The sequence below is a fragment of the Tursiops truncatus genome, chromosome 8 (genome assembly GCF_011762595.2).
Source record: "Tursiops truncatus isolate mTurTru1 chromosome 8, mTurTru1.mat.Y, whole genome shotgun sequence".
Classification (NCBI taxonomy): domain Eukaryota; kingdom Metazoa; phylum Chordata; class Mammalia; order Artiodactyla; family Delphinidae; genus Tursiops; species Tursiops truncatus.
In genome coordinates this window covers 69,019,978-69,043,639 of record NC_047041.1, presented here as the reverse complement: position 1 = coordinate 69,043,639, position 23,662 = coordinate 69,019,978, and the positions used below count along the sequence as shown (strand labels likewise).

The 23,662-nt window shown below is 35.8% G+C and overlaps 1 protein-coding gene across 1 annotated transcript in view; it reads left to right on the top strand.

Annotated features, from left to right (window-relative positions):
• Nucleotides 1–23,662, top strand: part of SOX6 (SRY-box transcription factor 6) — a 622,270-nt gene that overhangs the window by 386,526 nt on the left and 212,082 nt on the right. The window contains exon 7 of the mRNA XM_073808646.1: nucleotides 23,320–23,492. Within this exon, the coding sequence (XP_073664747.1) occupies nucleotides 23,320–23,492 (173 nt within the window). The remainder of the gene's footprint in view (nucleotides 1–23,319; nucleotides 23,493–23,662) is intronic.

Sequence of the window (23,662 nt, the reverse complement as noted above, 5' to 3'; positions counted from 1 at the left end):
GCACAGGCTCCGGACGCGCAGGCTCAGTGGCCATGGCTCACGGGCCCAGCCGCTCTGCGGCTTGTTGGATCTGCCCAGACCGGGGGCACGAACCCGTGTCCCCTGGATCGGCAGGTGGACTCTCAACCACTGCGCCACCAGGGAAGCCCGGATTGTTTGTTTCTTTGATATTGAGCTTCATGAGCTGTTTGTATATTTTGGAGATTAATCCTTTGTCCGTTGCTTCATTTGCAAATATTTTCTCCCATTCTGAGGGTTGTCTTTTCATCTTGTTTTTGGTTTCCTTTGCTGTGCAAAAGCTTTTAAGTTTCATTAGGTCCCATTTGTTTATTTTTGTTTTTATTTTTATTACTCCAGGAGGTGGGTCAAAAAAGACCTTGCTGCGATTTATGTCAAAGAGTGTTCTGCCTGTGTTTTCCTCAAGAGTTTTATAGTGTCTGGCCTTACATTTAGGTTTTTAATCCATTTTGAGTTTATTTTTTTATACGGTGTTAGGGAGTGTTCTAATTTCATTCTTTTACATGTAGCTGTCCAGTTTTCCCAGCACCACTTATTGAAGAGGCTGTCTTTTCTCCATTGTATATTCTTGCCTCCTTTGTCATAGATTAGGTGAACATAGGTGCGTGGGTTTATCTCTGGGCTTTCTGTCCTGTTCCATTGGTCTATATTTCTGTTTTTGTGCCAGTACCATACTGTCTTGGTTACTGTAGCTTTGTAGTATAGTCTGAAGTCCAGGAGCCTGATTCCTCCAGTTCCCTTTTTCTTTCTCAAGATTGCTTTGTCTGTTCAGGGTCTTTTGTCTTTCCATACAAATTGTAAAATTTTTTGTTCTAATTCTGTGAAAAATGCCATTGGTAATTTAATAGGGATTGCATTGAATCTGTAGATTGCTTTGGGTAGTATAGTCATTTTCACAGTATTAATTCTTCCAGTCCAAGAACATGGTATATCTCTCCATCTGTTTGTGTCAGCTTTGATTTTTTTAATCAGTATCTTATAGTTTTTTGCATACAGGTCTTTTGCCTCCTTAGGTAGGTTTATTCCTAGGTATTTTATCCTTTTTGTTGCAATGGTAAGTGGGATTGTTTCCTTAATTTCTTTTTCTGATTGTTTGTTGTTAATGTATAGAACTGCAAGAGATTTCTGTGTGTTAATTTTGTATCCTGTGAGTTTACTAAATTCATTGATTAGCTGTAGTAGTTTTCTGGTGGCACCTTTAGGATTTTCTATGTAAAGTATCCTGTCATTTGCAAACAGTGACAGTTTTACTTCTTCTTTTCCAATTTGGATTCCTTTTATTTCTTTTTCTTCTCTGACTGCCGTGGTTAGGACTTCCAAGACTATGTTGAATAATAGTGGTGAGAGTAGACACCCTTGTCTTGTTCCTGATCTTAGAGGAAATACTTCCAGTTTTTCACCATTGAGAATAATGTTTGCTGTGGGTTTGTCATATATGGCCTTTATTATGTCGAGATAGGTTCCCTGCATGACCACTTTCTGGAGAGTTTTTATCATAAATAGGTGTTGAATTAAAACCAAGAAATTTAAAAAATATTATTTGTTACTTCATTGAAAATAACAATAAACTTATCACTTGTTAAAATAAGTAAAACAGTTTTAGAAGAATAACTATAATATCTAAAAAATAATTTGGTGAGAATAGCAGAAGTATTTTACTTTTTTACAAATTTCTTTAATGTCAGGCTTAGTAGAAGATAGTTGAATTCTCATGTCTGCTTCTGCATTCAATCTGTTGCAATATGTTGTTTTGATTGAAGTATGTGAAGTATCACACATATATACATTTAGAAAGTGGAGTATTTTAATAGTATTTTTCAGATAATTGTGGATGTTTTTTGTACTACACCAAAGTTTACAAGTAGTATAAAGGTTAATTGCAATTTGGAATCTGAAACATAAGGAATTCTTCATATTTTATTACATTAAAATCCACTGGTCTTACTTGTACTTTGAATGGAACTTTTACCAGTGTATGATTTTATGACATGTATTTGTCATTTGGAAAATGTTGAATCACTGAGTTATACAAAGTTTCCAAATGTTGGTGTATTTTATGATACAATATGGATAAATCTCATCCGTGAATATCACTTTTGTTAACTTGGAAGCACATATATTATTACTGAAAACAAATACAATTGTTTTCCTTGAAGTGAAAGGCTCACTTCGTATTATTTTTGAGAAAATATCTTTTAAAAATCCAAGTTTGAATAACTATTCTCTGCCTGTCTGTCAACTCTTTCAAGTAAAAATGGTACACTATGGAAAAAGCAGTTAGTTTGGATCTCAAAGAATCACACAAGTGCTTTTCTTCAAGAAAACCGGTTTAACATGCAGCAGAAATTCTTTATATGTACTTCCTATTTGGTTACACTATTATTTTATAAAGGACACTCTTAAATTGAGATTTAATAACATTATTGTTTGTATACTTGCATCAGGAGTTTTAAAGTGAAACTGACATTTAAAAAAATACTTGTTTGCAAAGACTTCAGTGACCACTGACTAGTACAGTTTAGAGTCACTGGCTTGATTTGTGCTAGGGCACCAGCAATTTTACCCATCACTGTTTTTGTACTAATAGGGTAAATGTCAATACAGTGAAAAGGCAAAAAAGATCACAGTGGATTTGTAAGCCTAGCATTTTACATATAATTTAGGTGCATGAATATATTATATTCATACCCTGATGATATCCAAAATGCTCTTTGGAAACTATGAGTTGAATATATGGAAATCAAGAGATAGATGTATAAGTAAGCTAGTGAAAGGAATAGGCATTCCCTTCCCAGAAATTTAGATGTTTATTTTTGTTTAATCTTTGATTGTTATAGAGTATACCCACAATTATTTAAAACATTAGTTTAGAAGGAAATCAATTTCTTTAAATATCTTCTTACCTCAAATTCTATTTTAACTTTAAGTAACCATTAGTGAAAATGTTTTCTTTTTAATAATGGGAAGAAATAACTTATAAGTAACCTATAAATAACTCATAATTACTTAACCTTGAGCAAGACACATTTTATTCTTAATAGTTCCAAGAATTATATAACATCACTTATCAATATACACTACTGTATGATATCAGTATAGAAGTATAAAAAGAATAACATAATATTCCCTCCTAGCCTATTTTAAAAATAAGATTTTTAAAGTAAAAATAAGTTATGCAACTTCTTTTTTTTCCTTAATATAGATTTATTTATCTCACTCTTAGGTAATGTTTCTGTCTGTTTCAGTCACTAATCTCCAGAAATTAGAACAGTACATAGAAGGTGCTCAATAAATATTTGTTAAATGAATGAATCAGTTCTTTACATTATCTTAAGAGCTATCTGCACACAATTCCTAGCTATTAATAAACTTGTTCATCCATTCCTCTATCAATAAGCATTGGTTTATTTCTAGTTTCTCATTTTTAAAGTAATACTATGGTAAAAAGATGGGTGGAACAATGTTTCAGGCAATGTGAGTAGTATGGGTGATACCCAGAAACACGAGAAATTACTTTTCTGGGAAATTTCATGTTTTTAGGTGAAAAAGTGTGTACGTGTGTGCGCATTTTTGTTGTTGGGGTGGGAAGATGTTAAAGTTGGAAAGCAATTATGAGAGATGACACTAGATGGGCAAGCAAGGACAAGATCATGAAAGGGTATGTAAACCATTTTTAAAAGTCTGGACTTTAGTAGAGGAGAGTCATTGAAGAGTTTCAGTGGGAGAGTGACATGATCCTTTCTACCATGCATGAATTTCCAACTTTCAGGAAGTTGGAATAAAGTGACATTTTATAGTCAATGAAATTGTCTGTGACTTTAGAACTTTATTAAACATTTAGAATAAAATAAATCATAATATTTTTAAATCATATAACTTTTGTTCTTTATTGTTAAGATAGATTCTGAAATGGATTTTGATATAGACATTATTTGACCATGATGGCAAATAATAGTGTTTGCTATGTGAAAGCACTTTTCTAACTGCTTCACATTTATGAACTTGTATTAACTCTCTTGGTCTGTACACACCCTGTACTATTCCAATTTGATAAGAGATCAATAAGATCAAAGTTATATCCCTAGGAAATGGTAGAGCTGAAGATTTAAAATCTGGCTCCAGATCCCCTGCTCTTAAACACTTCACCATACTACTTCCTCAGTCTGATTATTATTAAAATATACAAGCAAAACTCAGTGAACTTACAGATAAACTGTGATAAGTCAAAAAATTAAAAGTTGTATTTCCTCATTTACAGAATGATGTAACTTCAACTTATGTATTCTGCTTTTATTCCGGTAGAGGTTTTTTCTTCTGTAAACATAAAGAGATAAAAATATATTTTGTAAATTAGTGAGTTTTCCGGCTAAACTGACATTAATTATAATGTCACATATGGTAAAAGAAAATGATATTTTGAATTCAGTGAAGTTTACTCTCAAAATTAACTAAAAAAAAATCACATCTGAAAAGTTAATGCTGGGTTGTATGTTAACATATAATGTTAGCCTAATGAATATATATACAATATGTTTACATTCATTCTTCTTGGTAACATAAATGTTTTTTTTTCTCATGCTACCAAGATATTAATGATCTTAACAGATACAGGCAAGATTGAATGATTTTTATAAAACATTAAAATTGCAGAAAGTCTACGCTCAAGGAACATTTCTAGAATTATAGCCCATTACTAGAAGTGCCCTTGTAGATTATCTAGTCCACTCTCATTTTACAGTGGGGAAATGGAGGCCCAGAGAGCTATCTGTACAAGTGGCAAAACTGAAACTAGAACCCAGATATCCTGATTTAAATTCCAGTCACTTTTCACTATACAACTTCATAGATAATAAAATTTTTATAGCTCTTATTAAACACCCTGCAAATTATAAGATGAGCATCATACTATTTTTGAATCTTAATTTTTTCCTATTTCTGTCATTCTCTGTATACTAACAAACAACAAACCCTTACTAAGTACTACAAACTTATGTGATTTATCTGGCCTCAGCTTGAGTGTTTTGTCTGTTAAATCTTTGTAACTTTCAGCATTCCTGTTGGTTTACACTCCCAAAGTGCCACTGATTTTTTTTTAATCACTTTTTTGTTGTTGCTGTTATGACCCCTTGTTTCCTAAGAAACTTAGATTAGTGTTCTTTATATGGCTCTTTCTCTTATTTAAAAGAAATTAGGGTTCTGCAGAACCCCTCAGGTGCTCAGATTTTCAAATACATGGCCCAATGAAATGCAGAGGTTCTTGTGGCCCATAGTATTCCACTTGTTAAATTTGAGCAATGGCGGGCACTGAAGTCTTAAAGTTCATATGTAACTGTTTTTCCTGTAAAACATCCTAATTTGCTATTTCTGAAAAAGCATCATTTAAACTATGATCAATCTCCCTAAACCAGCACATGTGAAAACTCAACTGAGGTTGAGGTTCCAGAGTGACAGTCTTAGTATCACTGCACAAGTTGTATTTCTTAAAGCATTTTCCTATTGATTGCTTCTGTCATTTGACTAGCATTTCATTGTTAGATTACATGATAGACTTGAGGAATTAAAAATATGCTAAAATAAGTAAAGAAATCCATGTTGCTTCTTAACTGGATTGAGGAAAATAATTACCGAAATCAACTGTCTTCTGAAAGAGATTTAAAGTGGATTATGCTCATCCCTCCGTATCAATGGGGGATTGGTTCCAGGACCACCCCACCTTCCAAACCACAGATGCTCAAGTCCCTTACATAAAACAGGTGATATTTGCATATAACTTATGCATATCCTCCCATGTACTTTAAATCATCTCTAGATTACTTACATGCCTAATAAATGTAAATAGTTGTAAATACAATGTAAATGCTAGTGGGGCAAATTCAAATTTTGCCTTTTGGAAATTTCTGGAATTTTTTTTTCTGAATTTTTTCTGTCCGTGGTTGGTTGAATCCAAGGATGTGGAACCTGCAGATATTCTATTTCACCTGATTTTTTAAGAGGTGGCATGTTACAGTGGAAGGGGTTCTGAACTGAGGATCAGGCAAGACCTGTAGGTTCTAGTCCTAACTCTGTCACTATCTAATTAACTGTATGACAACAGACAGTTCCTTTCCCCTTCTGGCTTTCAGCTTCCTGATTTGTAAATCTTGGGAGTTGAATGATTTATTTGATTCTTTACAACAATGATTTTCTGAGTTTACGATTGTCTACACGAATATACTTAAAAAGACATTTCACTTTATTTTTTAATAGATAAGATAAATGAAAATTAAAAAAAATCAACTTCAGATTTAGATTAATGGTAGTAGAACAGTGATGGAAAATAATTGGGAACAAATAAGGTGGGTTGATTGGGGAAAATGCAAGATTTTTTTTCTTTCATAATGCTTCCTTTTTCCCTTTAAAAAGCTCAGATATGCAATGAGCTTTGTAACAACAGTTTGTTTTATAATCAAATTGGGAAATACATTTGGAGCTATATCTACATACACATACCAGATACACACACACACACACACACACACACACACACACACACACATACAAACCCTGTATCTTCTTCCAGTTCTCTACTTCTCCAGTGTATGGGGTCAGTCTGGGACTTCAGACTGGGAAAAATAACCACATTGTTACTTTGATGCTAATGAGAGCTGTGAAACTTCAAGATGAGAAAATTTGTTCTCAGAATGTCAGTCTAGAAGGAACAGGTGTTTTGAAGTCAAAAGGGAAATAGGCTTGAAGTTAGGGTTTAAGTTCTGCCTGTGTGATTTTAGGTAAATCTTGTGTCCTCCCTGTGTCTTTTACATTTGTATACTGGTGGTGATAATAATAATATTGGTGGTGATAATAATAACTACCATACAAGGTGGTTTTAAGTTTCAAAAAACCTAGTGTAGGTGAAAACCCTTTCTAATACTTTTTGGGTTGTTTTGATTACTACTATATCTGCCTTATCTTCATGCACAGATTAGCTGAAACAACGTTGTCACTCAGGTCTACTCACCTTTACAAACTAAACATTTAATAAACTTATAAACACATTTTGACATAAGATTTTAGGCTAAGACCATTATTATGGTAGATTTTTATCACTTCACTAACTCAAATAGAAAGAAAGTTAAAATGAGTAGCCTGTTACTGAATAATTACTTCTGTATATTTTTATCTTGGTAGAGTTACTATCCTGGTAGAATTTCTACTGTGGTTTTTATTTTGTAGTGATAATGAAATGAATGTTAGTAATAAGATCACCTCACCCTTGTTGACGATCTCTGCCTTATATTTCTTGGGTTGCCAGAGAAACTCTTCTTGGCTCTTACCAAGTGTTGATTATTCAGTTTATTTGAACAAATGGAAGGAACAAAAGAGTATATGTAGTCAAATCTTGATTACCTGTGCTCTCAGTTACACAGATGATTCCAAACAGCAGCTACTTAAGATGTTTATATTTAGCTCATAAATGGATTTAAGTGTTTACATTTGACTATAACCATGACTGATAATCTGGGAACTCACTTGTCTTTGGTTGTTGCAATGATAATTAAAACTTGAAAGTGTTTTGCCTGAATCTAAGGTATATTTTATTACCTAGAATACACTGGCCCAAAACTCTTAACTGTGAATCTTCTTGGGAGAGTCTTGCTTGTTTCCTTCATCTCCTTGCCACACAGAAGACTGATACATGCTTGAGTCACTTTTCTCCTACGTTTTTTCTGCTCTGAGTTGGCTTATTCACTTTTTGCTTAAATAAAGATGTTGGAAAACTAAATTTTTATACAAATGTTAAGTTATTGTTAAAATGAATTTGGTTCCAAATTCACACCAAATCTCTATTTAGTTGTATTGGATTGTAGTGATGTTTTAATCACTTGCTTTTGGATCTATGCAGTCCTGAAAATTTTTAATTAATGCTAAAAGTCTAAATGTTTTAGACTTTTTTCCTTTTTTTAAAGAAAAAACTATTTCTATCGCATCTGATGTATCTTTTGCTTCTGTGAACTAACCCTGTTACACCATAACTCAGGTATTCCTATAAAGCAGTGCCTGAAAAGTTCCGGGAATGACAGAACCCTTTTCCCCAAATCACATTTAATAGATTTTCTTGTATCTTGTTGTTTGCTTGATTTCACAGTGCCTTTTAATCTTCACTTGGTTTAGAGTCTTCAGTTTTTTAATTATAGGTTAGTCTTTAGTAATTAACTATACTTTATTAGATACATTTATTTATGGGATTAAAGTAGGAATTGTATTTCATTTAGAACCTTCTATTCCCCTCCCCCACTTTAAAAACTATGCTTGGTAATGTCTGATTTGAACTGCCTATGTATAAGCTTTAAGATATAATTTAGGACTCAAATGAAGCTCAGTTCTGGATGTATAGGTTGTTTCCTTTTAATTTGGGAATTAACATAATTTGGGAATTATTTATTTTGCTATATTTGTAAGAAATTGGGTAAACAATGTTTCTGTTAATGTTTTAGAGACTAAATTATAAACTCTCTGGAATAATTCTAGGCATGTAAATTTTCTAATATTGCCTTGTAGAACTGAGGGAAATACTCTTCCCATGGAGTTTATTGAAAGGTCATTAGAGCTTTCCTGGTGGCGCAGTGGTTGAGAGTCTGCCTGCCAATGTAGGGGACATGGGTTCGTGCCCCGGTCCGGGAAGATCCCACATGCCGCAGAGCGGCTAGGCCCGTGAGCCATGGCCACTGAGCCTGTGCATCCGGAGCCTGTGCTCTGCAACGGGAGAGGCCACAACAGTGAGAGGCACGCATACCGCAAAAAAAAAAAAAAAAAAAAAAGGTCATTGATTTTTATGGCTTTTGTTGTTGAATTGGAAATCTTGACAAGATTTCCAAAAACTTGGTTGAATTTTATACTTAAAGTGGGAACATTTTTATTATTTTTATGCGAAACAGGACTTTTCATTAGTCTTCCTTTACAGTAATTTTCATTACTTCATTATATATAACCCAAGGTGGTCTTAGAATCTTCAGAAGCAAATATAACTTTTTCATTGATTTATGTCTTTTTTTTTTTTTTTTTTTTTTTTTTTTTTGCGGTACGCGGGCCTCTCCCGTTGCGGAGCACAGGCTCCTCCGGACGCGCAGGCTCAGCGGCCGTGGCTCACGGGTCCAGCCGCTCCGCGGCATGTGGGATCCTCCCGGACCGGGGCGCGAACCCGCGTCCCCTGCATCGGCAGGCGGACTCCCAACCACTGCGCCACCAGGGAAGCCCTGATTTATGTCTTTATATTTTCATCATATGAAAGACACAGCTGTACTTAATATCAAAATTAAAATTTGTAATGATATATTGCTGTAAGATTTAGATATTTTAATATTCTCATTTTTTACATGGGTATTTTTGTGTTGTTTAGTTAATTATTAAGTAAAATTATAAGTTTGTCTCTTCTAAAATGGAGAAAATGAGCACGACCTTAATTGTGAATTGCAATTGGGAATTGCATTTCATGGAAAATGGATTATTTCTATGAATGTTAAATTAAAAATTTCTCTTCAAAATACTTTGATAAATAAGGAGCATTTGTTCAGGCTCCATGAAACCATGTTTACATTGTTAGGTTTACTCTAGATAAGGGGTCTGTTATTTATATTTGTTTATTATGAGTTTCTACATGTTTTTAATACTGATGAATTGAGCCTAATTATTGTATAGAATTGTGTCATTCATATTTCAGGTTTACCAACAACATAAAATTCATATTATGGAATTTTTATAAAGTTTACTTATTAACTACAGAGTTCTGTTTATGTAATATTAGTCAAAAACTGACATTAAATGAGAATGTTATGACTAGGGTACACATATGTTCTGGCTTACCTGGGATTGTCCTGGTTTACACGTGTGTTCTTGATGTAATTAATGGTGCCTCCTGTCATTTAAGAAATGTCCTAATTTGGATGATGAATTATATGAATGTATTCACATAATAGAATTCCTTTCAACAAGTATTTACTGAAGATCTACTATGTGTCTGGAACTGTTCTAGGTGCTGGCTGGGGAAATAACTAATAGTAAACAAATTAAAAACAAATGACATATCGAGTAACTTAGAAGAGTTTATCTGTTCTTGTTGTCAAAAAGGTGATTAGGTAAATTGTCTTTGTCATGGAATATAACAAAGTAAAATATGTCATTGGTGCATGTAATTGAATACTGCTAGAATCACAACACATTAAATATATAGACAGAAAGGAACCTATGAAGATTTTTCTTAAATAAATTTTATTTATTTATTTATTTATTTTTGGCTGCATTGGGTCTTCGTTGCTGCGCACAGGTCTTCTCTAGTTGCAGTGAGCGGGGGCTACTCTTCGTTGCGGTGCGGGGGCTTCTCATTGCGGTGGCTTCTCTTGTTGCAGAGCACAGGCTCTAGGCGTGTGGGCTTCAGTAGTTGTGGCACATGGGCTCAGTAGTTGTGGCTCGTGGGCTCTAGAGCACAGGCTCAGTAGTTGTGGTGCACAGGCTTAGTTGTTACATGGCATGTGAGATCTTCCTGGACCAGGGCTCGAACCCATGTCCCCTGCATTGGCAGGCGATTCTTAACCACTGTGCCCCCAGGGAAGCCCAAGATTTTTTTAAAGAAATTAAGAGATATGCTATAGATTTGTCAATAAGATGGTAAGAATGCATTGTTTTTATAAAGTTCATGAGTTCTTTAAAATTTTTCAACTGTGTTTTAAACTTATAGGTATAAAAGAAAAGCTGCAAATATCCATTTAACTTAATTAAAATTGTTTTGACAAGTTAGGTCAGAAATCTCAAGTGAAGTTGCTTATAGTTTGTAAAAGCTTATTCAGTACACCTATTATTTTCTTAAAGTATAGAAAGTGAATAAGCTGAACAAAATCTTCTTGGCTAGTGGAGGTATACAAAATGTACAGTGAGAAAGCTGAGTAAGGGGCATAGATTTTAAAATGTTGAAAGACACTAATCTGGATCAGTCTATAGTGACACAGTCAGGGTCATTCTTTCAGCTTTTGAAATTCAGCCAAAGAATGGATTTTGTCATCTAAAGTATACTTTTAAAAAACATCCTCCTGGGGGCTTCCCTGGTGGCGCAGTGGTTGAGAGTCCACCTGACGATGCAGGGGACGCGGGTTCGTGCCCCGGTCCGGGAAGATCCCACATGCTGCAGAGCGGCTGGGCCCGTGATCCATGACCGCTGAGCCTGCTGGGCCCGCGATCCATGACCGCTGAGCCTGCGCGTCCGGAGCCTGTGCTCCGCAATGGGAGAGGCCACAACAGTGACAGGCCCGCGTACCGCAAAAAAAAAAAAAAAAAAAAAAAAATCCTCCTGAAAGAGCTTTGGTGGCATACGGATAGGCAAATGAGTTGGCCAGTCAGCTATAACTTCTTTGGCAGTTCTTTGGGCAATTAAGAGTTAGAACCTGTTCTCTGATTATATTGTCTTGGCATATAATTCAATTTTATTGGAAGAAGGTGGTATTAGAAAGCGTTAATACAATGATATATGTAAATTCCTTTGAAATGTTCCCTGTAGAATTGTGCAGTCCATATAATTTATATAGCCCTTTAGTTGATTCTGCCTTCTAAATTGTGGTTTGTGTTCATAGAACTGTTTGAAATTTTTTTCTTACAATTCAAATTGAATTTCTAGGTGCAACATTTTCTGAGTAGAACATTTTCAAACCTATTTATGTAGACTCAGTCCCCTTAGCCATCAGACTTCATATACTATTCACAAGAACTTAAATAATATTAAATTGTAATAGTTTTAAATATAAATTAGTTTACCTTTGTAATACCATTATATCTACCAATAAGGTATTTAACTTTTAAAAAATGCAGAAGGACTTCATGAAGACTCTGTATGAAGTCGTTGTCTTTAGTCTTTTTTTTTTTTTCCAAGAAACATTTGTGGTTTACTGGAAGGAGTCTGGGTTTGAAGATCAGACCATCCGGCTTAAAATCATGGCTCTATTAATTATAAGTATGTTATCTTGGACATATTTTTAACCTTCTTCAGCCTCATTTTCCCAAGTTTGTTGAAACAGATAAAAATGCTAAGTATTAACCCTAGCACACAGAAAGTATTTGGACTGTCCTATGTGCTCAAAAAAATGTTTATTGAATCTGAATCTACATTTCTTTAGTTGTTCAAATTTTATTGTTTATCTCTATCTTTTTATTGGATTTGATTTTCTGCTTACACAGCAGTGGGGAGAGCCATTAAATTCAGTTAGTTACAATGGTTACCAAACAGAAAGCAACTCAGACATGGATCAAATACTGCTGAAGTTCAGAGCAATTCCATCTGGTTTGTTAATGGCTCTGGCTGCCTATCTCCAACTATTCTGGGAACTACTGATTTAGAGTTGGTTATTAGGTTCATTTTAACTTTACTCAGCACAAAATAAGTGGTAGGCACTGCCTGTGCTTTGTCATAGAGAAGCATGTGACATAGACCATGCCCTTATGGAGCTAACAGTAGGAAGTACCCATTGTGGTCTGTCATTTGCTCTTCCTCCCCACCAGTTTTCTCATTGGAATTATAAGTAGCTCTAAGATTCTTATCTAATTTGCAGCAGAGCCTTTAAACCTGGGAGGGGAGCCAAGAGAGTCCAGGAGGGAGGATGTCATTTGAGATCTATATGTTTGCAGAGCCTGCTGCCACTGTAATTATTCTGGGACCGCTGGTGTTATAATCACCTTTTACAAGAAAAGATCTTTTTAAGTATCACCTCTAAATGCAACTATTGCAATTGTCTTTTGGTTGCCTTCTCAGATGTTTGCCTCTTCAAAAGGTTGTGTCCAACACTCCTGAGGTTATTTTTCAGTACTACCATGTTGATTGTGGCATCCTATTTCCTATGAGGCTCAAATATTAATATATTTTCCCCTTCCTGCCTCTGGATCACATATCCAGCTTTTGCCTTCAAGTTAAAAAAATAATTAAAAATCTTTATTTTTATTCATTTGACAATTGTAAAACTGTGAACATTTAAAAGTTATGTTAGAAAGTGATCTTTTTAAAATTTTTTTTTTTACTTTGTACATAAGACTCTCATGCAAGTTGGAGTTTTAAAACCATTCTAATAGGAAATTAGAAAGTGATTTTTATACACTTCTTTTTCAATTCCATTTGTAACCTGTAATTATTGAATAGAGTGATCATAAATTTTAAAACCTTGAATCACGCTTATCTATGCATTTGTAAGAGAATGTCCCAGTATGAGAATAGGACATCCTATTTGTGACTAAACTAATTTTGTTTATAGGCCAAACATACATTGACTTTTAATTTAATTTTTTAAATGCTTAGTAATTTTTAAAAATATTTTGTTCATGTTCTACTTCAGCATGTTCAAAATCATCCTGTGATGGGAGACCCTGGCTCATTTCTGGACCCAGGCTTTAATTGTCTTGCTTTCTTTGGCATTCCTTAATATTTATGCCTTGAATATTGTCAATTCTACATGGATAACATTAGATAACCTTCTAAAAAGCTTTCTGAACACAATGTGTCTTCATAAAATGATGATTGATGATAGCACCTATTGTACCCAGAAATCATTGTTAAAGTCAAAATTGAGAATGAAAAGAACATGCTATTTATCCAGCTGTATTCAACTATGACAGAACAAAAAACAGCAATTTTAGAATCAATATGAAATTTCCATTTCCATTTTCCCTCTACAGACTCATAATCTGAGTTTGTGATGGGTAGAATCTGTATTACTGGCCTGATATCTGATCAGATACTCAGTGCTGTAATTTGAGAAACTGTGAACTATCTATTGTTATGTAAAAACACAAACAATCTCCCTTGGTTCAGTTTTGTTTTAATTTAAAAATTTTAACATACCTTCCCTTCAAAGTCTTATTAGCACTGGCAACATCCAAGCCCACTCGGATGTCCTGATACCTACAGACAATACAGAACAAACTGGTTATCTGGACTGGGCTATGTAGATTGCTGATCAAGTAATTTGTGTCAGGGATGCATTTCATTATGCCAGACCTGGAATAGGGGATTCTTAGAGGAGCCAAAAAGGGCACTAAAAACCAGAGGACCAACCAAATCAGCCTTTGAAAAAATCCGGAATTTCATGATTTGAGAGTCCAGGTCCATATACTAGTTCTGGTGGAGTTACACATAGATATCCAGATGAGGGGGACTGGGGCAGAGGGGGTCAGAGGAGGGTTGTCTCAGCACCAGGAGTTTAGAATTTGGAGGAAATAAGATCAGAGGGAGAGAAAGAGAGTGGGTATGAGTGAGAGATTCAGTTAGTAATGAAGGATGACTACAAACAATGGTGGACATTTGTGACTTAGACTGAAAGGTCAATTTTGTGTTAGTGGGTTGAGCTATCTTAAAGAACAAAGGGTATCATAGATACTTCCCTAGGTAAGTTTTCATTTTACTAAGGACCCCATGAAACATAGTATTAAAAAAAAAACAAACCAAAAACAGATTATAAGGAGAATTTCAGCTACTTTGTTGACTGGGTGAAGTAGTTTTGAGAAGGTGGATCATTTAGGAGTCCCGTTTTCCATTTATCATCGTGGTTAAGAGGACAGAGACTATGGCCAAACTGCCTGATTTTGAATCTTAGATATGTGATTTAAAAGCTTAGGACTTGGGCAATTCCTTGACCGTTTTATGCCTCAGTTTCCTCATCTTTAAAATGCAGAAAGCAATATGACCTACTACATAAGATTGTTATGAGGAATAAATGAGTTAACATATATAGCTCTTTCTAGCATCAAGCAATTGCTATGTAAGTTTAAGCAATTATTATTGTACAATAAGGCATATTGGGCTAGGACAAAGGGTTCCCCTGATTTACACTAGGCAAATCACAAATACAACCTAGAAATGGGCAAGGTATATGGTGTGTTTGTACAGGCAACTGTCCTAAGCCTTAGTTATATCTGAGAGGTTCCTCAGACCTTGCCAGGGACACTTCCTAGATTTCTCCAGGTAACTTCGTCTTGGCTAGCACCTTACTATCTCAGCGTGCAGGCACACTGTACCCCATGACAGCAGTGCACTGTGATGTGTGAAATATTTGAGTATATTTTTCAGCCTTTCATGGGTGTTGTAAATATTGTATCTAGAATTTTTGGGAATGTCATGGTCTGCATAATCTTTGTATTTGCTCAGAACCAGGAGGCCATATTCTCATTGAGGAGACTAAGGAGAAAGAGGTTTGGGGAATAAACATAACAGAGGATCTTGACTACCAGGCTAGGTGCTAATTTCCTGAGTAACTCCAGGTGTATCACCTAATATCAAGATCTGTTTTTACATCTATAAGGTATCAAAGATCAACTTATTCACCTTTTTGGTTGTCTAATTGTCCAGCCTATCTTTTAAACTTCTTATTTTGTAAACAAACCCTTACTAAGAAGTTGTATATTTCTAAGCCTTATGTGGCATTAAAATTCTAGGTCCCTTAGAGCATTGCTCCTAACTTTTAGAAATTCCCTGCAATGTATTTCAAGTCTGAGGCAAGGGAAGATAGCTAGTTTTCCCTTAGGCCCCAGACTTCCTTGGATTAGGAATCAGAAGACCTGAATTCAGATACAATCAAATACACTGACTTGGTCAAGTTTCTTTACTTTTAGTATTTCATCTGTGAAATGAAAATAAAGCAACATTTAGGATGATGATCAAATTAGATACCACATAAAGTCTTTTAAGACAATACCTTGGGGCTTCCCTCGTGGCGCAGTGGTTAAGAATTCGTCTGCCAGTGCAGGGGACACAGGTTCGAGCCCTGGTCCGGGAAGATCCCACATGCCGCTGAGCAACTAAGCCCGTGCACCACAACTACTGAGCCTGTGTGCTGCAACTACTGAAGCCCACGTGCCTAGAGCCCATGCTCCACAACAAGAGAAGCCACCACAATGAGAAGCCTGCAGACTGCAACGAAGAGTAGCCCCTGCTCGACACAACTAGAGAAAGCCCGTGCACAGGAACAAAGACCCAATGCAGCCAAAAATAAATAAATAAATTTAAAAAAAGACAATACCTTGTTAAGTAAGGTCTATTTTTCTTAATTCTTCCTTTCCTATCTTCTGGCTCTGATGGAACTTCTGGAGAAAGAGCCAATCCTATTATACTTGGTGGCAATATTGAAAAAAATAATTTTTTTCCCCCAAAGAACCAAAGAATTCATGTTTCTGAAAGATTATAAATTACTCTTTTTGTATGTGAATTGTAGAGATGTAGCCATTGACCAAGTATTATCCATAGAGAGCAGTAATGTGACGGTAGTCTGTCTTATTACTGAAGGAGAGATATTTCAGGATACCTTCATTTCCGGACCCCAAAAGGATGAGCTAATAAAGCACAATGGGCTAAAGGCCCAGCTGTGAGGTTAGGAGCCTAGATGGCAGAATTCCATGGATTGTTCTTGGTCTTTTGGGATCTGCAACATGAATAGACCTCAGTTGATCCAGGAATAGACTTCCTTTTGCAGCTAGAAAGAGGGGAAGCTGAAGGAGAGGTGAGTGTGCCTGGAATAGACAGGAGAATTGAACTTAATTTAGGGAGTTCCCGGGTATCCCTCTCTTGTTCACACACGGTAAGATTTTAATGACATTTTAAGTGAGAGCTGTTTACATTTTAAGAAGGAAATTATCATACATTGGGTGAAAACAAACCCAGCCTGTACCTCAATCCTGAGCCACACTTCCTGTGTAGTGGTCCCTAAGTGATTCCTAAGAGCACAGTTGCTGCATTTATTAAACTTTTTATTTACTAAGGAGTGGATAGTAGCATATGGGAGCAATGACAATAGCTGACTGATGAGAAAACAAAGAAATTCCAGTATTTTGCTCTTTTGAAAAAAGTCATTCAGAATTTAGTCATATTGGTTCAGCTGTTGTAACCAAAGACTGATAAGATAATAGAGGTCTTTGTGGTGGTTTTGTACTGAAATCCTTTATCTTTATGATGCACTGGGGCCCTTTAGAGTGGAAAGCTTTTAAAACTGCTGTTGGATTCAGAACTCAAATTAGCTGCTAGTATACTGGCACAGGGGTTCCTTTCTCAGGCAGTCACCACAAAGTAACTTTTATCAGGGGACCTTCTGATAGACTGTTAGTTTCTTCAGCTTACCCTATTTATTTCTGTTGACTTTTTGCTGTCCTATTTTGTGACATTTAAAAGAAGGCTATATCAAAAAAGGCCAATGCTAAATGATGGACTGAGCTTGTGAAGTGGAGACATCACAGCCCATCTGATGTGTGAGGAGGCTGCAGTATGAGACACAGCAGTTTAACCAGGTTACCTGTGGGCAGAAAGATCAAATGCAGCTTTATTTTATGACTAGCATTGTATTTTGTCTTTCTTCTCAAACAATGTCCATTAAAAAAATTAGAACTGACCAGGGAATTGACTCTTAAGAGCTTTTCTTTTCAACTGAATTTAAAATCTTTCTGGGTTGTTGGCTGAGTTCCTTGACTGATGCTGCTTGGAATTATTGTTAAGTTCTTTAATCCTTGCCAGGATTGATGTGGAAAAGTATATCTCTATCAGAATTCCACTCCGGTGTTACTGCCACCCCTCCCCATCGTTCCAAACACACTGTTCATGCCCAGGCTTCTTGTAATTTCATTGTTAAGTCCTATTAACTTTGTTAAAGCAGTATGTGATCCAGTAAAGGAGAATGGTTAGATAGAAGTCTTATTTTCAATTTGCTAGGACACATTTCTAGATAATGCCATTTGTTAATGTTAGTTTTATTTGGCTTGGTAAACATTGTGTTTTAACACTATTGCCCTTCATTTCATAAATATGAAGAAATAAAAAACATGCAGAGAAATTCACAAAAATTAATTTAGCCGTCCTTGCTTGTTCTCTTTCCCTTTCTCTCTACTTCCCTCTTTGTTTCTCCCCTCCCACCTTCTTTCTTTCTTTTTCTCTCTCCCACACCCCCATTTCTAGTTTTCTCTGTCTCTCTTTCCACTGCTGTGCTTGTTTCTGGGTTTTTTCATTAGAAAAACTTAGCCATCACCACATAACAGTGATCCACTTTCAGGGGACAGCCATTAAGAGAGTGACCCGTTTAAGACTTTTATATTGTAAAAGTCCTAGGTACGGGAATATTGTAATAGAGGTGAGGCAAATCCATTTAGTGAAGTGCTCTGCAAGGTGCCTCCCTTGTCCAGATGTGGAGTCTTTAGGGACTTCCCAATGCCCAGTCTTATTTCTAGCACCACTGATTGTAATTATGTATATTTTACATGGGCAAAATTAACTAGCAGGTTGTGGTACTAACTTTTATGAGCTGATGAAAAAAAAGACTTAAATAAATTTTAAACGACTTTTAATTTTAATTTTTCATTCTGTATCAAGAAGGGATTTATCCTAATTGTCTTATTATTTTACCTAAATTCTCATCTATTTTGAATTTTCTCTGTTGGCTTTGGGCCTAGGGACAGGTAGTTATAGTTTGTAAAGTTTAAAATAAATAGTCTATTTTAGTTAATTTTTTTCAAGTTCTTCAGATTATGACCAAAAAAGGCTAGAGGGCTGATTTTGAAACTGTTATGGTGAAAGATGGTATTTGAAAACTTTTGATGAGGGAAATTGCTGCTGTATTTACATTTTGAAAAGTGTTTCCTTATTTATGCACTATTGACTTCCTATTGAGACTCAAAATTTTAAGTACAACTGGTAAAAATTCAATGGATCAAACTCAGTAAATCTGAAGTCACTGGAATAAAGCCCCCTAAGAAAAAAATGTGTCAATTTTAAAGGTCTTTCCTAACTGAAGACCATTTTGTGATAGAGCCAAAGGTTAATAAAATCAGTAGTGAATGTAGCAATTTTACAGATAAGCTATTCACAACAAGTGTAGTTACTTGAATAAAAAGCTAATTCAGTTCTAAAATGCCACATGCAGTAGCAGTGAATAGCTGCTTTTAGGTGCTTTCTGGAGGAGGATAAAATACAGAATCACGGCACTCTTCTCTTCCAGCGTCCCTGGCTGCCTGTAAATTGCTGTGAATGGGGCTGTGGGCTGACAGGCTCTATTAAGACAAACTGCCTTTCTCATCGGAGAGATAAAATAAATCAGGTGTTTAGTCAAATTAAAATACTTCAGCTGGAGCAGGCCCTGGGGAGCACTGATCCACCTGACTAATCTAAGAGAAACTCAAGACAGATGTGGTTTGGGGATAAAGACGACCCCATGGAAAAAAAAAAACAAAACACCAAAAAACCCCCCTACTGCACTGTCTTTGTAGTTGGAGAATAGATACAGTTTACAGCGGAGAGTGTCAGGCGCACACTGTGTGTGATATTGGATAAAAGCAGGCGCCCTAACCTGTAGAGAAGCTGTGTATGGAAGCTCTTTTTTCTGGTTCCCTTTTTTTTGGTTTATGAAACTACTTATGTTTTTGTGGAGAGACTATTTTCTGGCAATGCTTTTTAGAGAATCATTTTAAGATAGCCTGAAGGATGTGAAACGGATGATGTAGGCAGCTACTGATGACCTCTGCTGGCCTGGGCAGATCCTCAGGATCTCATCTGCTGTTTTTCGAAGTGGATTTTATCAAACCTCAAAGCGTTATTTAACACAAGATTTTCTACATAGAGTTAGCCTACCTCATAAGAGCATTCTATTGGGTTGCCCAAAAAGTTCATTCGGTTTTAAGTAAAAATAAAAGACACATTTTTCATTTTCACAAAGAACTTTACTGAACAATGTATTCATTAACCAAACGAACTTTTTGGCCAACCCAATGTATGGTCGTTTGCCTTCCTTAATATGTATTTAGGCTGCCCCACTATGTCCCATAAATTGTCTGCTTTTTCAGCAACTCTCGCAGTTGTAGTTCCTTTGCTATGGCAAAGTTTCATGTTCAGTTAAACTAGTACTTTTGAGATGAGATAACTTGTGTTCGCAGGTTGGTTGGTCTGCGTGATTTAGACTTGATGTTGCTTTTATTATAGCTGCATACATATTTGCTGTTAATTAAAACAAAAATCCAGCACCATGGATTTTAAATACCTGGGTTTAAACCACTATATGTGAACAAATACAATGGGTATAGAACAGAAAAATGACTACACACACACACACACACACACACACACACACACACACACACACACACATATATATATATATATATATATATATATATATATATAGTCCCTTGGGGATCAAATTAACTAGAAATCAATTTAAACCATACAACAGCTTACATTCTCTAAATGTGTAGGCTAATGTGTTGTGTGTGTATACATATATATCCATATGTGTATTTCCCATTTCAAGGGCAACTTTAGATTTGTTTTACTACTACATTTCATTCCAACTGCATTTGTCATGCCACTCACATCTATTCAAAATATATATGTGCTTCTCAAATTTAAGGAAAAGATAATGACAGCCTTATATGAGCACCCAACTCTTCAATTCAAACATACTGATCTCTGGCTTGTTTTCTTCTTAAACATGTATGTTTTAAGTTCAATGAAAGACTTATTTAGGTGTTATTGAATTTTTATAATTAAACAACTTGAGTGTCATGCTGGTTTGTAAAAAGATTCAGTTAAATGGTGTTATTCTGTAAATTCAGAAATACATGTCTATTAGTATTGGAAGCACCAATGCATTTATAGACCTGTTGGCTTCACCTTGAACAGAAGAGGCTAAGAAGCCATTTGTGTGTTATCTTCAGCTTCTCTGTTTCCTATGCAGAGGAGAAAGGGAAATATATTGAAGATTTTTGAAAAGACAAAGTTTAACCTGGGAGAGAAGAGAAAATTTTCCAGTCTTTACTGGAGGATCTAAATACCAAATTTGACTCTTGTATTGGTCCTTGCCCAAAATTTCCAATGAATGCTCTTCTTTATTGACAAAGAATTATGGTACAGTAACTTTCCCAGTATCCAGTAAGTCTTCTCTTAACTCACCTCATATACATAGGTATAACAAGATAATTACATGTAGATCAGAATGTTGCCAAAAAGTATATGCAATAAACCCCATTTATCTATTCTCATAACTTTCCAAACTATTCTCCACACTGTAGCCAGAACACCCACATCATCTCTTGTTTAAAGTACTTTAGTGATTTTGAAATTTTCTTAGAATAAACATGAAGTTCATCCAGTGGTCTATAAGGAGCTGAATGGTGTGACCTTTTCCTACCTTTCTAGCCTCATTTGGTCCTCTATTCTCCTTTGTTTTTCTTATTTACGTTTTACTACCTTCTTTCAATTTCTGGAACACACTGACACTCTCCACCACCACCTGCCCCCTCACAGGGCCTTTGCCTATATTGTTTTCTCCTACTGAAAAGCTCCTTGACCACCCTCCAACTCTTTGCCTAGTTAACTCTGTTAACTTGTTACTTTGTCAGGCATAACTTCCCTACACTTGAGCCTCCCAAACTTGGTTAAATCTCCCCCCAAATGTCTGTCCTGTTTATAATTCTTATTTAGTTATTGTTTACATTTATATGTGTGATTATTTGATTAAGGTGAAAGGGAACTTTGCTTTTTCTTGGTATGGTATTGGTATCCTTAGTTCTTGATATAGTACCTGAGATTCAAGAAATATTTTTTTAATTAAAATTTAATGAAATGAGTAAGTAAATTCCATACTTGTTTTATGTCTTCTCATTCCTATATATCATTAACATTTATATTAGTTGAGCATGTTGTGATTTGGAGGAGATTTTTATGATCCCCTCCAAGAACCTGATTTTGTATTTTAACATTTCTGGATCAAGAAGTTCTTTCTTTCACCAAGCTGAAATTCCTATTGCTGAAATAAAAACTCATTAAAAAAAAAATCACTTTCAGTAGCTAGAAAGAACAGTTGGTCACTATCCTTGATGCAGTATTTGTTTCCTTATCAGTGGAGTACATTTTCTAACATCATTTCACTATCTTATTTTTCTTTTAATTTTTAGTTTAGGCCACCTTTCAGCTCAGTAAATCTTTAAGGGATATGGGATATTGACAGTTTATTTATGTACTTACTTATTTATTTTTAAGGACTTGAATTGGCATTAAGAATACCAAGGTAATTCTAAATATTGTAACTTATCAGCCTTACCTTGTGGGAATCATATACTAGTAAGTGCTAGCCAGCATCACCTGAAGGCTTGCTTTTCCCATGGACCCACTCAAAAAATAGGCCCATTCCTAATTAAAATATGTTCAGTTTCTCAAATTGTCCTGGTGCTTTCCTAGCAGGAGTGAGGGGGGTTTCATAAGGAGATTGGAAGTCTCCTCTTCCACACACACAAAAACTGGCAATCTTTATCTCTTTTGACAGCTGGTGGCATCTTTCTGAAAAGCTTTCAAAGCATAGATCATTTCTTCATAATGAAACCTGTGTGCTCAAATACAGTGGGTTGTGTGTTGAAATTCTTATCTTATGCTATGGCAAAATGCTCTAATTTAGATTCACAAAAGGATCCTGTACCCTTTACTTAGGAGAGCTGTGCAATTTGCCCATAGATAGACTGTTCAGCACCATTAGTGCATATCGTAGGTGTGCAGCGACATCATAACCTTTTCAACCTCGAATGTGTTTTTTCCTTTTGAAGAGTGACAGAGGGGTGAGGGAGCCCCCCAAGCAACATTATTGCCTTTAAGGATGAACTTGGGAACTTTAGCTTGATCCCCTCACCAGAAAAAAAAAATCAGTTTCAATTCTTTCTTACCTGAGGCAAGACAGATTTTTTTTCTTTCTGTAGCACTCATCCCATGGCCAAGAGTGACCCCTGACTTCTGAGATTCAGAGACAGATCTTTGCACAATAGAAAAATTTTATGAGGGCAGTGATCAGAAAATTCCTAAGTAACATTATTTAAGCACCTATTATGTCTTAGGTCCTCTGTCAGTCATTGAGGGTAGAGGTTGATTATAGAATATTAATACAACCCATAGTTTCTAATCTTTGGTACTAAATAGCATAAGATTACTAGCTTGAGCAGATAGATTTGGGTGGGGAGGGAAGGGGAATGTGGTGAAAGGGAGAGAATGGAGTAGGTTGTTCTGTTTTGTTTTCTTTTGTTTTGTTTTAAAGAGCAAGAGGGAAGAGTGAGTGAGAATTTTATTGGCAACAGTCCTTTCTCTTGGCAGGGGTGATGACTAACCCTAGCGTTCATTCCATTGCTACTCCATAGAGTTCCTGCACTTACAGTGACCTCTAGTTATTGTCCCAGATATTTAAGTGTCTTAGGGTAGTCCCTTTCTAAATCTGCCCACCCACTCGCTTCCCTAATTCATTCAGAATTGTCTCAAACTTGTGAGATATCTTTTCGCTTCCATTTTAGGTACACCTGAGAGCCTGGCAGAAAAAGAACGGCAGCTCTCTACCATGATTACCCAGCTGATCAGTTTACGGGAGCAGCTCCTGGCAGCTCATGATGAACAGAAAAAACTGGCAGCCTCACAAATTGAGAAACAACGGCAGCAAATGGACCTTGCTCGCCAACAGCAAGAACAGGTGAGCCCTGCAAAAGGAGCTGATGAACTGGAGGTGTGGAATGTGCCAAGCTCAGCGAGTAATCACATTGATTGGTTTATTTGTCATAAGCCTTCCCAAAAAAAGAATGAAAGAAAGAAGCCTTCTGGAAATCCAGGGTCACCGAGAATACTGAGGGGATATGTGGAGGA